Below are 20312 nucleotides of genomic sequence, written 5' to 3' on the forward strand. Positions count from 1 at the left end.
AAATCATAGGAATGTGCGAGATCCACCCTGTGTAGTTTTATTGTTGATCTTAAGATAACTGCATCATGTGGTGTCTTTATGAGCTTTTCATATGTTGTACAAAATCATAGGAATGTGCAAGATCCACTCCTGTGTAGTTTTATTGTTGATCTTAAGATAACTGCATCATGTGGTGTCTTTATGAGCTTTTCATATGTTGTACAAAATCATAGGAATGTGCAAGATCCACCCTGTGTAGTTTTATTGTTGATCTTAAGATAACTGCATCATGTGGTGTCTTTATGAGCTTTTCATATGTTGTACAAAATCATAGGAATGTGCAAGATCCACCCTGTGTAGTTTTATTGTTGATCTTAAGATAACTGCATCAGATGGTGTCTTTATGAGCTTTTCATATGTTGTACAAAATCATAGGAATGTGCAAGATCCACCCTGTGTAGTTTTATTGTTGATCTTAAGATAACTGCATCAGATGGTGTCTTTATGAGCTTTTCATATGTTGTACAAAATCATAGGAATGTGCAAGATCCACCCTGTGTAGTTTTATTGTTGATCTTAAGATAACTGCATCATGTGGTGTCTTTATGAGCTTTTCATATGTTGTACAAAATCATAGGAATGTGCAAGATCCACCCCTGTGTAGTTTTATTGTTGATCTTAAGATAACTGCATCATGTGGTGTCTTTATGAGCTTTTCATATGTTGTACAAAATCATAGGAATGTGCAAGATCCACCCTGTGTAGTTTTATTGTTGATCTTAAGATAACTGCATCAGATGGTGTCTTTATGAGCTTTTCATATGTTGTACAAAATCATAGGAATGTGCAAGATCCACCCCTGTGTAGTTTTATTGTTGATCTTAAGATAACTGCATCAGATGGTGTCTTTATGAGCTTTTCATATGTTTCTTCTTCCATATGAGACAAGTGTTACTGAAGAAAACTTCAAGTGTCCTAGAGTATCAATTTCAAATGAATGATTTCAGTATTGGTATTCAATAATCTGTAGACTAGCCCCTCAGTGGCACAGAGGTATGTTTGTAGACTCACATTGGTAGAAGTTGGGATTCAATACTTGTGGTGGGCAGAGCACAAATAACCTATTACATAGCTTTGTGAGGTGTGCAGAGCAGAAATAATCTATTACATAGCTTTGTGAGGTGTGCAGAGCACAAATAACCTATTACATAGCTTTGTGTGGTGGGCAGAGCACAAATAACCTATTACATAGCTTTGTGTGGTGGGCAGAGCACAAATAATCTATTACATAGCTTTGTACGTAATTCCAATTAATACTCTAGACTCCTTCAAGAATTATTTCACCAGTTGGATACAGAGCACATGGAATTTTATTTTGATGTTACAGTAACATCTCTTATTGTGAATAGTTTCTACTTCAGAGAAAGGTAGCATGTATGTGAGTTACAACAAACACTTATTGCCTGAAGATTCTAATGCCTCTTCCAGTGAATGAGTGCAACTTTTCAGATGTTACACTTTAGAAAACAAGTGCTGTGATATTACAAAGATTAATGAAATTTGTAGAGTTTTTAATGTGGTGCTTGATGTGGCCATTTTTGTAATTCTGCTGTGTGGATGATTGGAGTGAGTACAGGAGACATTAGTGAAGTTTCCACCTTGTTTTCATTACTGAGAAAATGGCTTCCGTTTTAGTTAAATCCACTGGTGAATTTGTTGGTAAAGTTAAATCCTTATTTCCTTTGTTTCTATTGTTACAGGCTGAATAAACAATAGCCTAACAAATATTGTACAATATAAGTAAAGTGTTTCCCAAGTTTCAACTGAGAATCCATGGATGAATAGAGGGAGTGAAACTACTGATAAACTAAGGGAGACTGAATCTTACTTAAAAACAAATTTAAGACAAATAAAGACTTCATGGCCTGCCTAATTCAGCTGGAAAGTATTTGGTAAACTCCAGAAAAAGACATTTAGAATCATGTCAAGTTTTTAAAAATAAAACAGATTGTGTTTCAAAGATAAAGTTTTAAAACTTCTCAAGAGTAGTTGTTCCTGCTGTGAATAATTTGAGTAAGATAAAGATTACATTATCACAAGTCTTCTGGTACTGTTCAATATTTTAACAAATTGAGGTAAGGTAAAGAAGGTTACACTGGTGTTTATCACAAGTCTTTTGATACTGTCCAGTATTTTAACAAATTGAAGTAAGGTAAAGAAAGTTACACTGGTGTTTATCACAAGTATTGATACTGTCCAGTATTTTAACAAATTGAAGTAAGGTAAAGAAGGTTACACTGGTGTTTATCACAAGTCTTTTGATACTGTCCAGTATTTTAACAAATTGAAGTAAGGTAAAGAAGGTTACACTGGTGTTTATCACAAGTCCTGATACTGTCCAGTATTTTAACAAATTGAAGTAAGGTAAAGAACTTGTGTATATCACAAGTCTTTTGATACTGTGCAGTATTTTAACAAATTGAAGTAAGGTAAAGAACTGGTGTTTATCACAAGTCTTTTGATACTGTGCAGTATTTTAACAAATTGAAGTAAGGTAAAGAACTGGTGTTTATCACAAGTCTTTTGATACTGTCCAGTATTTTAACAAATTGAAGTAAGGTAAAGAACTGGTGTTTATCACAAGTCTTTTGATACTGTCCAGTATTTTAACAAATTGAAGTAAGGTAAAGAAGGTTACACTGGTGTTTATCACAAGTCCTGGTACTGTCCAGTATTTTAACAAATTGAAGTAAGGTAAAGAACTGGTGTTTATCACAAGTCTTTTGATACTGTGCAGTATTTTAACAAATTGAAGTAAGGTAAAGAACTGGTGTTTATCACAAGTCTTTTGATACTGTTCAGTATTTTAACAAATTGAAGTAAGGTAAAGAACTGGTGTTTATCACTAGTTTGACTATAAATTTTGATGATCAGTTACTTCAGTGTTAGGGATAACAGACAACAAGTGTGTGTGGAACTGTTTTAGTTGTAGTTGATGTACAAGTGAAGCTGAGAAATGTTAGAAGAATAAAATAGACGAAGAAGTCATTCGTTTTGTTTGTCTTATTATATGAAAATATTTTACAGCTATATACTAGAAGATATTCCTCCAAAGTATTTGTATGTATTGGAAATATTTCTAATACAACAATGTTTGTTACTGTGATAATATACTTGAATTAGAGCTATATACATTTTAATTAAATGTTCGTACTTACTGCAATATTTTGAAATCATTCTATAATTGATTTTTAAATGAAAACAAATAGCATTATTGGTATATATTAAACATGGTAGAACATTTTTAAGACAAAATTTCAATATTTCTGATAAACAAAATATTAGTTTAAATGAGTTGATTGTCTCCATGATGAAACCCAGTGGTAACAGTATATGACGGCTGGTATGGGTACTAAAGTTTGAATCAAAATAAAGTACAGAACAACGTTTCGACCTTCTTAGGTCTTCTTCACGTTAAAGAAAAAATCTATACCAGCCGTCATATGAGTATATTTAAATATACTAGGGTGCGTAGTTTGAGTGAACATAGTTATTAATATATTTAAATATACTAGGGTGCGTAGTTTGAGTGAACATAGTTATTAATATATTTAAATATACTAGGGTGCGTAGTTTGAGTGAACATAGTTATTAATATATTTAAATATATTAGGGTGCGTAATTTGAGTGAACATAGTTATTAATATATTTAAATATATTAGGGTGCGTAGTTTGAGTGAACATAGTTATTAATATATTTAAATATATTAGGGTGCGTAGTTTGAGTGAACATAGTTATTAATATATTTAAATATACTAGGGTGCGTAGTTTGAGTGAACGTAGTTATTAATATATTTAAATATACTAGGGTGCGTAGTTTGAGTGAACATAGTTATTAATATATTTAAATATACTAGGGTGCGTAGTTTGAGTGAACATAGTTATTAATATATTTAAATATACTAGGGTGCGTAGTTTGAGTGAACATAGTTATTAATATATTTAAATATACTAGGGTGCGTAGTTTGAGTGAACATAGTTATTAATATATTTAAATATACTAGGTTGCGTAGTTTGAGTGAACATAGTTATTAATATATTTAAATATATTAGGGTGCGTAGTTTGAGTGAACATAGTTATTAATATATTTAAATATACTAGGGTGCGTAGTTTGAGTGAACATAGTTATTAATATATTTAAATATACTAGGGTGCGTAGTTTGAGTGAACATAGTTATTAATATATTTAAATATACTAGGGTGCGTAGTTTGAGTGAACATAGTTATTAATATATTTAAATATACTAGGGTGCGTAGTTTGAGTGAACATAGTTATTAATATATTTAAATATACTAGGGTGCATAGTTTGAGTGAACATAGTTATTAATATATTTAAATATACTAGGTTGCGTAGTTTGAGTGAACATAGTTATTAATATATTTAAATATACTAGGGTGCGTAGTTTGAGTGAACATAGTTAATATATTTAAATATACTAGGGTGCGTAGTTTGAGTGAACATAGTTATTAATATATTTAAATATACTAGGGTGCGTAGTTTGAGTGAACATAGTTATTAATATATTTAAATATACTAGGGTGCGTAGTTTGAGTGAACATAGTTATTAATATATTTAAATATACTAGGGTGCGTAGTTTGAGTGAACATAGTTATTAATATATTTAAATATACTAGGGTGCGTAGTTTGAGTGAACATAGTTATTAATATATTTAAATATACTAGGGTGCGTAGTTTGAGTGAACACAGTTATTAATATATTTAAATATACTAGGGTGCGTAGTTTGAGTGAACATAGTTATTAATATATTTAAATATACTAGGGTGCGTAGTTTGAGTGAACATAGTTATTAATATATTTAAATATACTAGGGTGCGTAGTTTGAGTGAACATAGTTATTAAAATGTTCTTAACGTGTTACGTCAATGCTTCCATTTTAAAAGTATTCTTCCAGATTTTTACAACATTGAATGAATTACAGTCAAAACAATCTATTTTAACTTTTTTCCAGAAATTCTTTGCTGTATTTTGTAAGATACCATATTTTACACTGTTATATATATATATATATAACCCACCCGCAATTACTGTTGGTATAATCTTAACCGGATATTTCTAGTACTATCCCAGAAGGCTTTTCGTGCAGCTACAGACATTGAACTGAACACTCCCTTGAGGCCCAAGACTACGTTTTACAACGAGCGACTGTTAGTGTCTTTAACAAAGCTGTGTCTGTGGAACCCATACACATGCTTGCACGAGCTCAACGTGCCAGAAATTCGCTTTTTATGCTTCTTCTCCCGACACGTGCACTCCAAACTGACGTAACGACCTGGCTCTGCGAATGTGAGAGCAAGAGACGTTTATATATATACATATATATATTCATACGCTTTTCGTTCAAATGTTGTACTCAATGAAACTGTGTGACATGTTACGGTTTGATCAATACTTATCAAAGTTCTCACATTCATCTTAACTAACATTTCAACTTTAAACATACCATCTATGGATATGTGAATTTTGTTACATTACGTGAACTTTTTGTTTGCTTAATATTATTCATTATTTTATGAGGCCTCGATATAACAAATATTTATAACACTTTTCTTTACCATTGTAAAATTAATAAACTTGTAAATAGAAACAGGAATTTCAGGAATCGTAACAGCTGAAGATGATCTGAGGTTAGAAATTAAAAAGTTTCGTAACAGCATGATTGGGTTTTATACACTAACAATTGGATTCGATATCTCTTGTTGATACAGAACACATCTTTAAGGTTGTGGCAAACGTCTCTATCCAAATACTATTGCTGTATCGTACTCGTAAGAATCTTCTAGTCAGATCAGTCCTAGCAACTGACATTGATTTGTATCTTTGGCTCGTATTTCAAAGGTATCAGTTATTACGTCGAGAATCTTGTAAATTCTTTGGAGTAGATAACCAGGTTTTACACTGTGACACTTTGTAACTCCATTTTTAACCAGGTTTTACACTGTGACACTTTGTAACTCCATTTTTATTAACAGACTGGTAATTTCGAGCACTACCATCGTAGTGGCTTTTGCTCGGAAGATTATCCAAGGTCCACAACCCACGAGTTAAATGGCATAATTATATTATAGCTTGAGGCCAATAGGTTGGGACTTTCAAGGCGTTAGTTAATAGGTTTTAAAATATTCCTAACTACAAAACTTAAATTTTTGTAAAGAAAAAAAAACCTTAGCAAATCATCTGTGAAATGTCTTTAATAAGATGTGATACCGTATGTTAAACATTGTAAAATGTTTTTTTATATAATACTACATGTTTGGCAGTAAAACAACGAACTGGTACTTACTATGGTAAAAGTATAAGGGCCCGGCATGGCCAGGTGGTTAAGACACTCGACTCGTAATCTGAGGATCGCATGTTCGAATCCCTGTCACACCAAGCATGCTTGCCCTTTCAGTCGTGGGGGCGTTATAAAGTGACGTTCAATCCTACTATTCGTTGGTAAAAGAGTAGCCCAAAAGTTGGCGGTTGATGATGATAACTAGCTGTCTTCCGTCTAGTCTTCCACTGCGAAATTAGGGATGGCTAACGCAGATAGCCCTCGAGTAGTTTTGTGCGAAATTCAGAAACAAACAAATTGATACTGTTTTAGAGAAGAAAAACTACCATCATATATATTTGAAAGAATATGGTTGGTTCGTTAAAGGTCTATTTGGTATAAAAATAGGGTTGAGATCCTAAAGCTATTATTGGTTCCTTCGAATGACATTTTAGGACTTGATGTGTTTTTTTTTTCCTTTGGGTATGTATCGACAAAAAGTGATGATAGCTAATCAAAAAGGATTCATGATGCGACTAAAGAAATGAAATGAAAATTGTTAACTACACTTGTAGCTTTGATAACAACAAACATTCATTCATCAGTTGGCTGGGCCGTGTATTTTGTTTAACCCAATATCGTGCGCCAAGTGGACTGTCTAACTAATGAATTAATATTTACATTGTCATCAGTGTTCTTAGTGTAGCTGCTGGTTTGACACCCAGTAAGTGTAGCTACTAGTTTGATAGCCAATTTTGATTTCATTTCTTTAAGGCGCACACTCAACCCTTTTTACCGCATCTTTTTCTCACATCTAACATGATTCTCATTAGATTTATTTATATTTGTGTGTTATAAAACGCTTGCGTTTCATAACGTGGTCCTTGATATTGTTTTGCAATGTTTGTTTATAGCTTATCCCGCTAATTTGTAAATTCATTTTTCTACAATATCTCAACTTTCACATTTTAAGAGCATGACAAACAATATGCAAATCATCGAGAAGTCTATTAACTCGTGAAGGATTGTAGGTTTGTCGTCTGAAGACGCTAAAGTTTTAAAAGGAAAGCCCACATTGTGAAATCTCTGCAGTTAGTGTTCGTCGCACACTTGACTTCATAACTTGTAAAGATGTTTTAAATTATCCTCAGTAGGGGGGGGGGCGGTTGCATTTATTTCTATGAAAGCATCGTTCAAATAAGTCCTTTTAGATTTTTAAACCTATCTTACTGCCTCCACTCTCATAATAGAGGATTATTTAGGGGTCCTTGGGGTTTACTGACCACAGATCTCCTAGAAAATTTACCATGATATATAAATAATCACCGGAGACAAGTTTTGTACATTTCTTGCATAGTTTTCTTTCCTGTGAGTTTAATAACTCGTAGGTAATGAATCCCCGTGGGTTCTTTTCATGGTTCTCGTCACATGTTCGGTCGTAACTCGTCAGACACCCTCCTCCCATAAATGTCATTTCTGTGTATTTGGAGATATATAAGATGGTATTACACGTGAAGTATTTCTAAATAATGTTGAATTTACAAACCAAAAATAAAAATTATAACATTAAATAATGTTTTTCATTCTAACCACTATTGATCTAAGAGAAAGGCAAAATAGTCTACTTGTTATACGTAGTCTAGTTTAGTAGGAAAATTCAGTGGTAATTATTTGCTTTGAAGTTCATTTTCAAACCTGGTTTCAGTTACAAAGTAAGTTTCATGTTACATTCGACAGAGAAAACAAAATGTTTTTATTCCTTACAGTATAATCATAACATGATATTCTTTCGTGAATATCACTTATGTGTTATACCATGCACAGTGTATCGATGTGCTTTTATTGTGTCCATCGTCCGTAGATATTATACATCATTTTGATATTAGCTTGTCGATATCTTCTCTAGTGATATATTGGTCTGTTAATATATCCTTGTTGGCGTATTATTTATCGCTAAAATTGTAGGTTTCAAAAATAACTTAAAGCAAAGCACATTTACTATTGATTTTACAGTTTTCGATATAGTTAATTGTTCTGTATTTCTATGGATGTTACTAATTTAGTTTTATAAGTCGCACAAATTCAATTTTTATTAAGTTGTAACGAGATTCGACCTGAGGACGACTAGTTTAAAAAGATGTTAATATGTCTTTTAGTAAGTTAAGTGTATTATGATACAAAATAATGGGTTTGGAAGGAAAATGTTGTTCCTGTGTAGTATCACTTGGAAACTTCTGTGATTGAAAATTGTTAACCAAATCAAATTAATCGATTGGTGGACAATAGGCGTGTGAATCACGGTTCTTATTTTAGTATTCAAAGTCCGGTTTTGGGCTTTCTCTGTGTCCTACAGAATCTTCGCATACCGAGGTCACAGAAGTATCTTCGACCATTTCTGCCGACCCTCGCAAATCATTACGTTTAAACAACCAAGGAAGAACTGGATCAATAAGTCGATAACGCTCTTCCCCCATACTGCACTGGCTTTTGGACTTGCTGCTTCATACGTATTTAATACTGGATAGCGCGTCTGGGTAGAACTACAGTTACTATGGAAACGACAATAAATAATAACGTATTGGAAACTTTCTCGTGTTCCGCATAATCAGGAATACAATGTTGTAGAACTAACACCAAGAGATCCACGTAATCAGGAATAGAATGTTGTAGAACTAACACAAAGAGATCCACGTAATCAGGAATAGAATGTTGTAGAACTAACACCAAGAGATCTGCGTAATCAGAAATAGAATGTTGTAGAACTAACACCAAGAGATCTGCGTAATCAGAAATAGAATGTTGTAGAACTAACACCAAGAGATCTGCGTAATCAGAAATAGAATGTTGTAGAACTAACACCAAGAGATCTGTGTAATCAGGAATAGAATGCTGTAGAACTAACACCAAGAGATCTATGTAATCAGGAATAAAATGCTGTAAAACTAACACCAAGAGATCTGCATAATCAGGAATAGAATGTTGTAGAACTAACACCAAGAGATCCGCGTAATCAGGAATAGAATGTTGTAGAACTAACACCAAGAGATCTGCGTGAACAGGAATAGAATGTTGTAGAACTAACACCAAGAGATCCGTGTAATCAGGAATAGAATGTTGTAGAACTAACACCAAGAGATCTGCGTGAACAGGAATAGAATGTTGTAGAACTAACACTAAGAGATCTGCGTGAACAGGAATAGAATGTTGTAGAACTAACACCAAGAGATCCGTGTAATCAGGAATAGAATGTTGTAGAACTAACACCAAGAGATCTGCGTGAACAGAAATAGAATGTTGTAGAACTAACACCAAGAGATCCGCATAATCAGGAATAGAATGTTGTAGAACTAACACCAAGAGATCTGCGTGAACAGGAATAGAATGTTGTAGAACTAACACCAAGAGATCCGCGTGAACAGGAATAGAATGTAGAACTAACACCAAGAGATCCATGTAATCAGGAATAGAATGTTGTAGAACTAACACCAAGAGATCCGTGTAATCAGGAATAGAATGTTGTAGAACTAACACCAAGAGATCTGCGTGAACAGGAATAGAATGTTGTAGTACTAACACCAAGAGATCCGCGTAATCAGGAATAGAATGTTGTAGAACTAACACCAAGAGATCTGTGTAATCAGGAATAGAATGTTGTAGAACTAACACCAAGAGATCTGCGTGAACAGGAATAGAATGTTGTAGAACTAACACCAAGAGATCCGCGTAATCAGGAATAGAATGTTGTAGAACTAACACCAAGAGATCTGCGTGAACAGGAATAGAATGTTGTAGAACTAACACCAAGAGATCTGCGTGAACAGGAATAGAATGTAGAACTAACACCAAGAGATTCGTGTAATTAGGAATAGAATGTTGTAGTACTAACACCAAGAGATCCGCGTAATCAGGAATAGAATGTTGTAGAACTAACACCAAGAGATCTGCGTGAACAGGAATAGAATGTAGAACTAATACCAAGAGATCCGTGTAATCAGGAATAGAATGTAGAACTAACACCAAGAGATCCGCATAATCAGGAATAGAATGTAGAACTAACACCAAGAGATCCGTGTAATCAGGAATAGAACATAGAACTAACACCAAGAGATCCGCGTAATCATGAATAGAATGTAGAACTAACACCGAGAGATCCGTGTAATCAGGAATAGAATGCTGTAGAACTAACACCAAGAGATCTCTGTAATCAGGAATAAAATGCTGTAAAACTAACACCAAGAGATCTGCATAATCAGGAATAGAATGTTGTAGAACTAACACCAAGAGATCTGCGTGAACAGGAATAGAATGTTGTAGTACTAACACCAAGAGATCCGCGTGAACAGGAATAGAATGTAGAACTAACACCAAGAGATCCGTGTAATCAGGAATAGAATGTAGAACTAACACCAAGAGATCCGCGTAATCATGAATAGAATGTAGAACTAACACCAAGAGATCCGTGTAATCAGGAATAGAACGTAGAACTAACACCAAGAGATCCGCGTAATCATGAATAGAATGTAGAACTAACACCAAGAGATCCGTGTAATCAGGAATAGAACGTAGAAGTAACACCAAGAGATCTGCATAATCAGGAATAGCATGTTGTAGAACTAACACCAAGAGATTCGCATAATCAGGAATAGCATGTTGTAGAACTAACACCAAGAGATTCGCATAATCAGGAATAGCATGTTGTAGAACTAACACCAAGAGATCTGCATAATCAGGAATAGAATGTTGTAGAACTAACACCAAGAGATCCACGTAATCAGGAATAGAATGTTGTAGAATTAACACCAAGAGATCCGCGTAATCAGCAATAGAATGTTGTAGAAAAAACACCAAGAGATCCGCGTAATCAGGAATAGAATGTTGTAGAACTAACACCAAGAGATCCGCATAATCAGCAATAGAATGTTGTAGAACTATAACACCAAGAGATCCGCATAATCAGCAATAGAATGTTGTAGAACTAACACCAAGAGATCTGCGTAATCAGGAATAGAATGCTGTAGAACTAACACCAAGAGATCCGCGTAATCAGGAATAGAATGCTGTAGAACTAACACCAAGAGATCCGCGTAATCAGGAATAGAATGTTGTAGAACTAACACCAAAAGAGATAGAGAGAAAAAAGTTTTCTAAGTTTATTTCTGGAAGTGTTGTCTTCCAAAGTAAAATGCTAAGCTTAAAGTGTTTACAAAAATTTTTGAAATAAATATACTTCTATAAAACAATAATGAAGGTGAACATTATATGTAATGTGATGTATTCATAGACATTAATATCATATGTAATGTGATGTATTCATAGACACTAATATCATATGTAATGTGATGTATTCATAGACACTAATGTCATATGTAATGTGATGTATTCATATACACTGTCATATGTAATGTGATGTATTCATAGACATTAATGTCATATGTAATGTGATGTATTCATAGACATTAATGTCATATATAATGTGATGTATTCATAGACATTAATATCATATGTAATGTGATGTATTCATAGACATTAATATCATATGTAATGTGATGTATTCATAGAAACTAATATCATATGTAATGTGATGTATTCATAGACACTAATATCATATGTAATGTGATGTATTCATAGACACTAATATCATATGTAATGTGATGTATTCATAGACACTAATATCATATGTAATGTGATGTATTCATAGACACTAATATCATATGTAATGTGATGTATTCATAGACACTAATATCATATGTAATGTGATGTATTCATAGACACTAATATCATATGTAATGTGATGTATTCATAGACACTAATATCATATGTAATGTGATGTATTCATAGACACTAATGTCATATGTAATGTGATGTATTCATAGACACTAATGTCATATGTAATGTGATGTATTCATAGACACTAATGTCATATGTAATGTGATGTATTCATAGACACTGTCATATGTAATGTGATGTATTCATAGACACTAATGTCATATGTAATGTGATGTATTCATAGACACTAATGTCATATGTAATGTGATGTATTCATAGACACCAATGTCATATGTAATGTGATGTATTCATAGACACCAATGTCATATGTAATGTGATGTATTCATAGACACTAATGTCATATGTAATGTGATGTATTCATAGACACCAATGTCATATGTAATGTGATGTATTCATAGACACTAATGTCATATGTAATGTGATGTATTCATAGACACTAATGTCATATGTAATGTGATGTATTCATAGACACTAATGTCATATGTAATGTAATGTATTCATAGACACTAATGTCATATGTAGTGTGATGTATTCATAGACACTAATGTCATATGTAGTGTGATGTATTCATAGACACTAATGTCATATGTAATGTGATGTATTCATAGACACTAATGTCATATGTAATGTGATGTATTCATAGACACTAATGTCATATGTAATGTGATGTATTCATAGACACTAATGTCATATGTAATGTGATGTATTCATAGACACTAATGTCATATGTAATGTGATGTATTCATAGACACTAATGTCATATGTAATGTGATGTATTCATAGACACTAATGTCATATGTAATGTGATGTATTCATAGACACTAATATCATATGTAATGTGATGTATTCATAGACACTAATATCATATGTAATGTGATGTATTCATAGACACTAATATCATATGTAATGTGATGTATTCATAGACACTAATGTCATATGTAATGTGATGTATTCATAGACGCTAATGTCATATGTAATGTGATGTATTCATAGACGCTAATGTCATATGTAATGTGATGTATTCATAGACGCTAATGTCATAATGTAATGTGATATATTCATAGACGCTAATGTCATGCGTGTAATGTGATGTATTCATAGACACTAATGTCATAACGTAATGTGATGTATTCATAGACGCTAATGTCATACGTAATGTGATGTATTCATAGACACTAATGTCATATGTAATGTGATGTATTCATAGACACTAATATCATATGTAATGTGATGTATTCATAGACACTAATATCATGTAATGTGATGTATTCATAGACACTAATATCATATGTAATGTGATGTATTCATAGACTAATATCATATGTAATGTGATGTATTCATAGACACTAATATCATATGTAATGTGATGTATTCATAGACACTAATGTCATATGTAATGTGATGTATTCATAGACACTAATGTCATATGTAGTGTGATGTATTCATAGACACTAATGTCATATGTAATGTGATGTATTCATAGACACTAATGTCATATGTAATGTGATGTATTCATAGACACTAATGTCATATGTAATGTGATGTATTCATAGACACTGTCATATGTAATGTGATGTATTCATAGACACTAATGTCATATGTAATGTGATGTATTCATAGACACTAATGTCATATGTAATGTGATGTATTCATAGACACTAATGTCATATGTAATGTGACGTATTCATAGACACTAATATCATATGTAATGTGATGTATTCATAGACTAATATCATATGTAATGTGATGTATTCATAGACTAATATCATATGTAATGTGATGTATTCATAGACACTAATGTCATATGTAATGTGATGTATTCATAGACACTAATGTCATATGTAATGTGATATCATATGTAATGTGATGTATTCATAGACACTAATGTCATATGTAATGTAATGTATTCATAGACACTAATGTCATATGTAATGTGATGTATTCATAGACACTAATGTCATATGTAATGTGATGTATTCATAGACACTAATGTCATATGTAATGTGATGTATTCATAGACACTAATGTCATATGTAATGTGATGTATTCATAGACACTAATGTCATATGTAATGTGATGTATTCATAGACACTAATGTCATATGTAATGTGATGTATTCATAGACACTAATGTCATATGTAATGTGATGTATTCATAGACACTAATGTCATATGTAATGTGATGTATTCATAGACACTAATGTCATATGTAATGTGATGTATTCATAGACACTAATGTCATATGTAATGTGATGTATTCATAGACACTAATGTGATGTATTCATAGACACTAATGTCATATGTAATGTGATGTATTCATAGACACTAATATCATATGTAATGTGATGTATTCATAGACACTAATATCATATGTAATGTGATGTATTCATAGACACTAATATCATATGTAATGTGATGTATTCATAGACTAATATCATATGTAATGTGATGTATTCATAGACACTAATGTCATATGTAATGTGATGTATTCATAGACACTAATGTCATATGTAATGTGATGTATTCATAGACACTAATGTCATATGTAATGTGATGTATTCATAGACACTAATGTCATATGTAATGTGATGTATTCATAGACACTAATGTCATATGTAATGTGATGTATTCATAGACACTAATGTCATATGTAATGTGATGTATTCATAGACACTAATGTCATATGTAATGTGATGTATTCATAGACACTAATGTCATATGTAATGTGATGTATTCATAGACACTAATGTCATATGTAATGTGATGTATTCATAGACACTAATATCATATGTAATGTGATGTATTCATAGACTAATATCATATGTAATGTGATGTATTCATAGACTAATATCATATGTAATGTGATGTATTCATAGACACTAATGTCATATGTAATGTGATGTATTCATAGACACTAATATCATATGTAATGTGATGTATTCATAGACACTAATGTCATATGTAATGTAATGTATTCATAGACACTAATGTCATATGTAATGTGATGTATTCATAGACACTAATGTCATATGTAATGTGATGTATTCATAGACACTAATGTCATATGTAATGTGATGTATTCATAGACATTAATATATGTAATGTGATGTATTCATACACACTAATGTCATATGTAATGTGATGTATTCATAGACACTAATATATGTAATGTGATGTATTCATAGACACTAATATATGTAATGTGATGTATTCATAGACACTAATGTCATATGTAATGTGATGTATTCATAGACACTAATGTCATATGTAATGTGATGTATTCATAGACACTAATGTCATATGTAATGTGATGTATTCATAGACACTGTCATATGTAATGTGATGTATTCATAGACTCTAATGTCATATGTAATGTGATGTATTCATAGACACTAATGTCATATGTAATGTGATGTATTCATAGACACTGTCATATGTAATGTGATGTATTCATAGACACTGTCATATGTAATGTGATGTATTCATAGACACTGTCATATGTAATGTGATGTATTCATAGACACTAATATCATATGTAATGTGATGTATTCATAGACACTAATATCATATGTAATGTGATGTATTCATAGACACTAATATCATATGTAATGTGATGTATTCATAGACACTAATATCATATGTAATGTGATGTATTCATAGACACTAATGTCATATGTAATGTGATGTATTCATAGACACTAATATCATATGTTATGTGATGTATTCATAGACACTAATGTCATATGTAATGTGATGTATTCATAGACACTAATGTCATATGTAATGTGATGTATTCATAGACACTGTCATATGTAATGTGATGTATTCATAGACACTAATGTCATATGTAATGTGATGTATTCATAGACACTAATGTCATATGTAATGTGATGTATTCATAGACACTAATGTCATATGTAATGTGATGTATTCATAGACACTAATGTCATATGTAATGTGATGTATTCGTAGTCACCGTCTAACATCATATGTAATGTGATGTATTCGTAGTCACCGTCTAACATCATATGTAATGTGATGTATTCGTAGTCACCATCTAACATCATATGTAATGTGATGTGTTCGTAGTCACCGTCTAACATCATATGTAATGTGATGTGTTCGTAGTCACCGTCTAACATCATATGTAATGTGATGTGTTTACGTGAGTCACCGTCTAACATCATATGTAATGTGATGTATTCGTAGTCACCGTCTAACATCATATGTAATGTGATGTATTCGTAGTCACCGTCTAACATCATATGTAATGTGATGTATTCGTAGTCACCGTCTAACATCATATGTAATGTGATGTATTCGTAGTCACCGTCTAACATCATATGTAATGTGATGTATTCGTAGTCACCGTCTAACATCATATGTAATGTGATGTATTCGTGAGCAGTCACCGCCTAACATCATATGTAATGTGATGTATTCGTGAGTCACCGCCTAACATCATATGTAATGTGATGTATTCGTAGTCACCGTCTAACATCATATGTAATGTGATGTATTCGTAGTCACCGTCTAACATCATATGTAATGTGATGTATTCGTAGTCACCGTCTAACATCATATGTAATGTGATGTGTTCGTAGTCACCGTCTAAAATCATATGTAATGTGATGTGTTCATAGACACTAACATCATATGTAATGTGATGTGTTCAGAGACACTAACATCATATGTAATGTGATGTGTTCATAGACACTAACATCATATGTAATGTGATGTATTCGTAGTCACCGTCTAACATCATATGTAATGTGATGTGTTTGTAGTCACCGTCTAAAATCATATGTAATGTGATGTGTTCATAGACACTAACATCATATGTAATGTGATGTGTTCAGAGACACTAACATCATATGTAATGTGATGTGTTCATAGACACTAACATCATATGTAATGTGATGTATTCGTAGTCACCGTCTAACATCATATGTAATGTGATGTATTCGTAGTCACCGTCTAACATCATATGTAATGTGATGTATTCGTAGTCACCGTCTAACATCATATGTAATGTGATGTATTCGTAGTCACCGTCAACATCATATGTAATGTGATGTGTTCGTAGTCACCGTCAACATCATATGTAATGTGATGTGTTCGTAGTCACCGTCAACATCATATGTAATGTGATGTGTTCGTAGTCACCATCAACATCATATGTAATGTGATGTATTCGTAGTCACTGTCCAACATCATATGTAATGTGATGTATTCGTAGTCACTGTCTAACATCACGTGTTATGCAATGTATTCATAGCCATCGTCTAACATCACATGTAAGACATGTAATGTGATGTATTCCATATTCTTTACTTATAACCAGTAGGTGTTTAGTGTACTGTAGTTATATCCATTATTCTGTATTCTTTATTTATAGCCACTATGTGTTCAGTGTACTGTTGTTATATCCATTATTCTGTATTCTTTATTTATAGCCACTATGTGTTCAGTGTACTGTAGTTATATCCACAAGGTGTTCAGTGTACTCTATTTATATCCACTAGGTACCGATTCTTTAAAATCTTAAGTTGTTGATTTCTTAATATTTTTCATTTTTTTCTTCAGGTTGGGTAACATTTCAAGTGCTCTATACCCACACCTGTTTGTATCCATAATTATGGATTTTGTGAACATGTTGGAAGATTTCTCAAGGACAGTTGAAGAGCATTTGTTACATGATGTAAGGAAGTTTTGTGATCAACGTATACCTGTTTTGATTTTGATTGTTGCTCAAAGTAGAAGTCGTTTGAGGTAATGCTTTCCAACATAGATCTTACACCACTGTAATATGAGCATTGTTATTCATATTGGCTCAACAGCTCATCACCTGCCATCATCAGTGACTGTGACTCCCCTTCCTGCATGTATTATTGAAACTGAGACATCCTCTGACATGGGTCCAGGTGTTGAGTAAGTTCTCCATTGTATTTTAATTCATAAACAAACTTTAATATTGTATAGGTGATGGTAAAGTTTTTAAAGTTTAAAATTTAATCAGAGAAATTTATTTTGAGAGCATTAGTCATATCGTAATGATATATTAACTTTAATAGGTGTACCTTTATCAATAAGTTATAGTAAGTGCTGGAACATTATATATATATTAGGTTGAGGAATAATTCATGAGCATTTTTAAATAATTTCATTCAAGCATTACATGCAAGACTATACAATACTTTAATGCATGAACACATTACACCCAAAACATTTATTATGATACTTTATTTCATGTAATACCTAGGTATATAGTATGCATTGTTTTAAACGAAATTGCAAGAAATTAAATGCGAAAAGCAGATGGTGTCGAAAATGCTCGATTTTGTCCACTTGACATTCCATTTAATGAGCTGAAAATGAAAGCAAAATTAAAGACATATGAAAATCAAACACACCATCTATTAGAGCAAAAATTATCTACCAAATGACATGAAATATTTTGCGAAAGCGTTTCATTTATGAATATATTTTTTTAACTTGAAAAAACGCTCGCGAATTATTCCTCAACCCAATATATATACATTAAAATGGAATACAAAATAATTATATAGAAGGTGTAGGTGTTTCAATAAACCCAATACAACATCCTTCATTTATAAAGGTATATATGTAAACGATGTTACTGTTAGTACTGACTATACTTACATATTTTTCTTCAAACTGTTTATTTTACTTGATTTATAGTATGTTTAGATATCTGAAAATTAGTAGTTTATGTAGATTCCTGAAAATCAGGTTTTTTCACTTTTAAAACTGTATAGAACATACATATACTGTGTATATTTACTGTACACTGATTTATTTATTATAATAATAACAGGTAAACTATAGTCCTGGTTATGTTAAAGCTTCATAAGGGTAGTTAATATTTTATATGAAACAAACTTATAATGAACAAACATGCTTCTTCAGAGTAACATTCCAAGACAATGCAGTCCGTATGCAAAGTGTTCAGTCGTGAGCACATTGATCAGGAATGTGAGAACATTAATGTAAACTGAATAAACTGGTTTTAATTTTTGTGTGATGGATGTGTTACTCATTTAAAGTAAAAAATCAGTAGCCCTAGTTATATTAGTTTCACTTTATTTTTAAAATACTTGAAATGTATGAATGTAAATGTTTATGACAGTTATAAAATTTAAGTACTTAGAAGTAAAGTTCTTATAAATATACCTGTATAAATACATAATCCTGAATACAACAAACATAAAGGTTAGAGATGATGGTAACTGTGTTACTGAAACTTGGTTGAAATATGTAATAATGATTATATCTTTCATTGTGCTATCAGATGTAGGTGTTATGTTTTTACACTTAAATCTACTTATATAGTATCATCTAAAATGTAGGAATGTTGTTCACATGTAGTTGGTTGTCATTATGAATATGACACAATATGATGATACATGTAATGGTGTAGGTGTAAACAGCAGGATCTAGTTATGATGATACATGTAATGTATCAGGATCTAGTTTATTACATACTTTATGTTAAATGAATTGGCCAGATTTTCTTTTCAAGTTTACTAACATTTTGTCTAGGCATAAACCAGTAGAGGTGTCAGAGGAGTACACAGAACCTATTGGAGCAACACCACCATCAGTATCTACTGCACCAGTACAGCAGTTACCCCGCCATGAAAGAAAACCTTATGCCCACAGTCCACATCCAGGGTACATGTATCCAGGATGTTTTGGGTTACCTTATCAAGTAGGCTGAACTTTAGTGTATTATCCTAGGATAAAAGTGATAAGTGCTCATAATTAACAAGACTGCTTGTTAACATCACATATTTATTTAATTTATAAAGGACTTTTTATTTAAACAACTAAGCAGAATGTGCTAAAGTATAAGATACTTGTCAAGTAGTGTTAGTTTTCATAAGCTGTTGATGTGCATATTCAAGGTATTTATCAGATGGTGTTCTTTTTGATAAGTTGTTCATGTGCATATTCAAGGTACTTGTCAAGTAGTGTTAGTTTTCATAAGCTGTTGATGTGCATATTCAAGGTACTTGTCAAATAGTGTTAGTTTTCATAAACTGTATTCAAGGTACTTGTTGGATAGTGTTAGTTTTTAGTAGGTGAATATATTATATTTTAATATTTTACCATAGTGTATTGTACTAGTTACATGTTTTTGCTTTAGCCACTTTAGGATGAATGTATTACGTGTCACTAATTTA

The 20312-nt window shown here is 32.1% G+C and overlaps 1 protein-coding gene across 4 annotated transcripts in view; it reads left to right on the top strand.

The window, feature by feature from the left end:
- Positions 1 to 20312, top strand: part of LOC143256371 (uncharacterized) — a 67547-nt gene that overhangs the window by 10975 nt on the left and 36260 nt on the right. For all 4 annotated transcript variants that reach the window (XM_076513540.1, XM_076513539.1, XM_076513541.1 and 1 more), the window contains exons 2-3: positions 17692 to 18036; positions 19669 to 19837. In XM_076513540.1, the coding sequence (XP_076369655.1) occupies positions 17915 to 18036; positions 19669 to 19837 (291 nt within the window). In that variant the 5' untranslated portion in view covers positions 17692 to 17914. The remainder of the gene's footprint in view (positions 1 to 17691; positions 18037 to 19668; positions 19838 to 20312) is intronic.

The sequence above is a fragment of the Tachypleus tridentatus genome, chromosome 7 (assembly GCF_004210375.1).
Source record: "Tachypleus tridentatus isolate NWPU-2018 chromosome 7, ASM421037v1, whole genome shotgun sequence".
NCBI classification, from domain to species: Eukaryota; Metazoa; Arthropoda; class Merostomata; order Xiphosura; family Limulidae; genus Tachypleus; species Tachypleus tridentatus.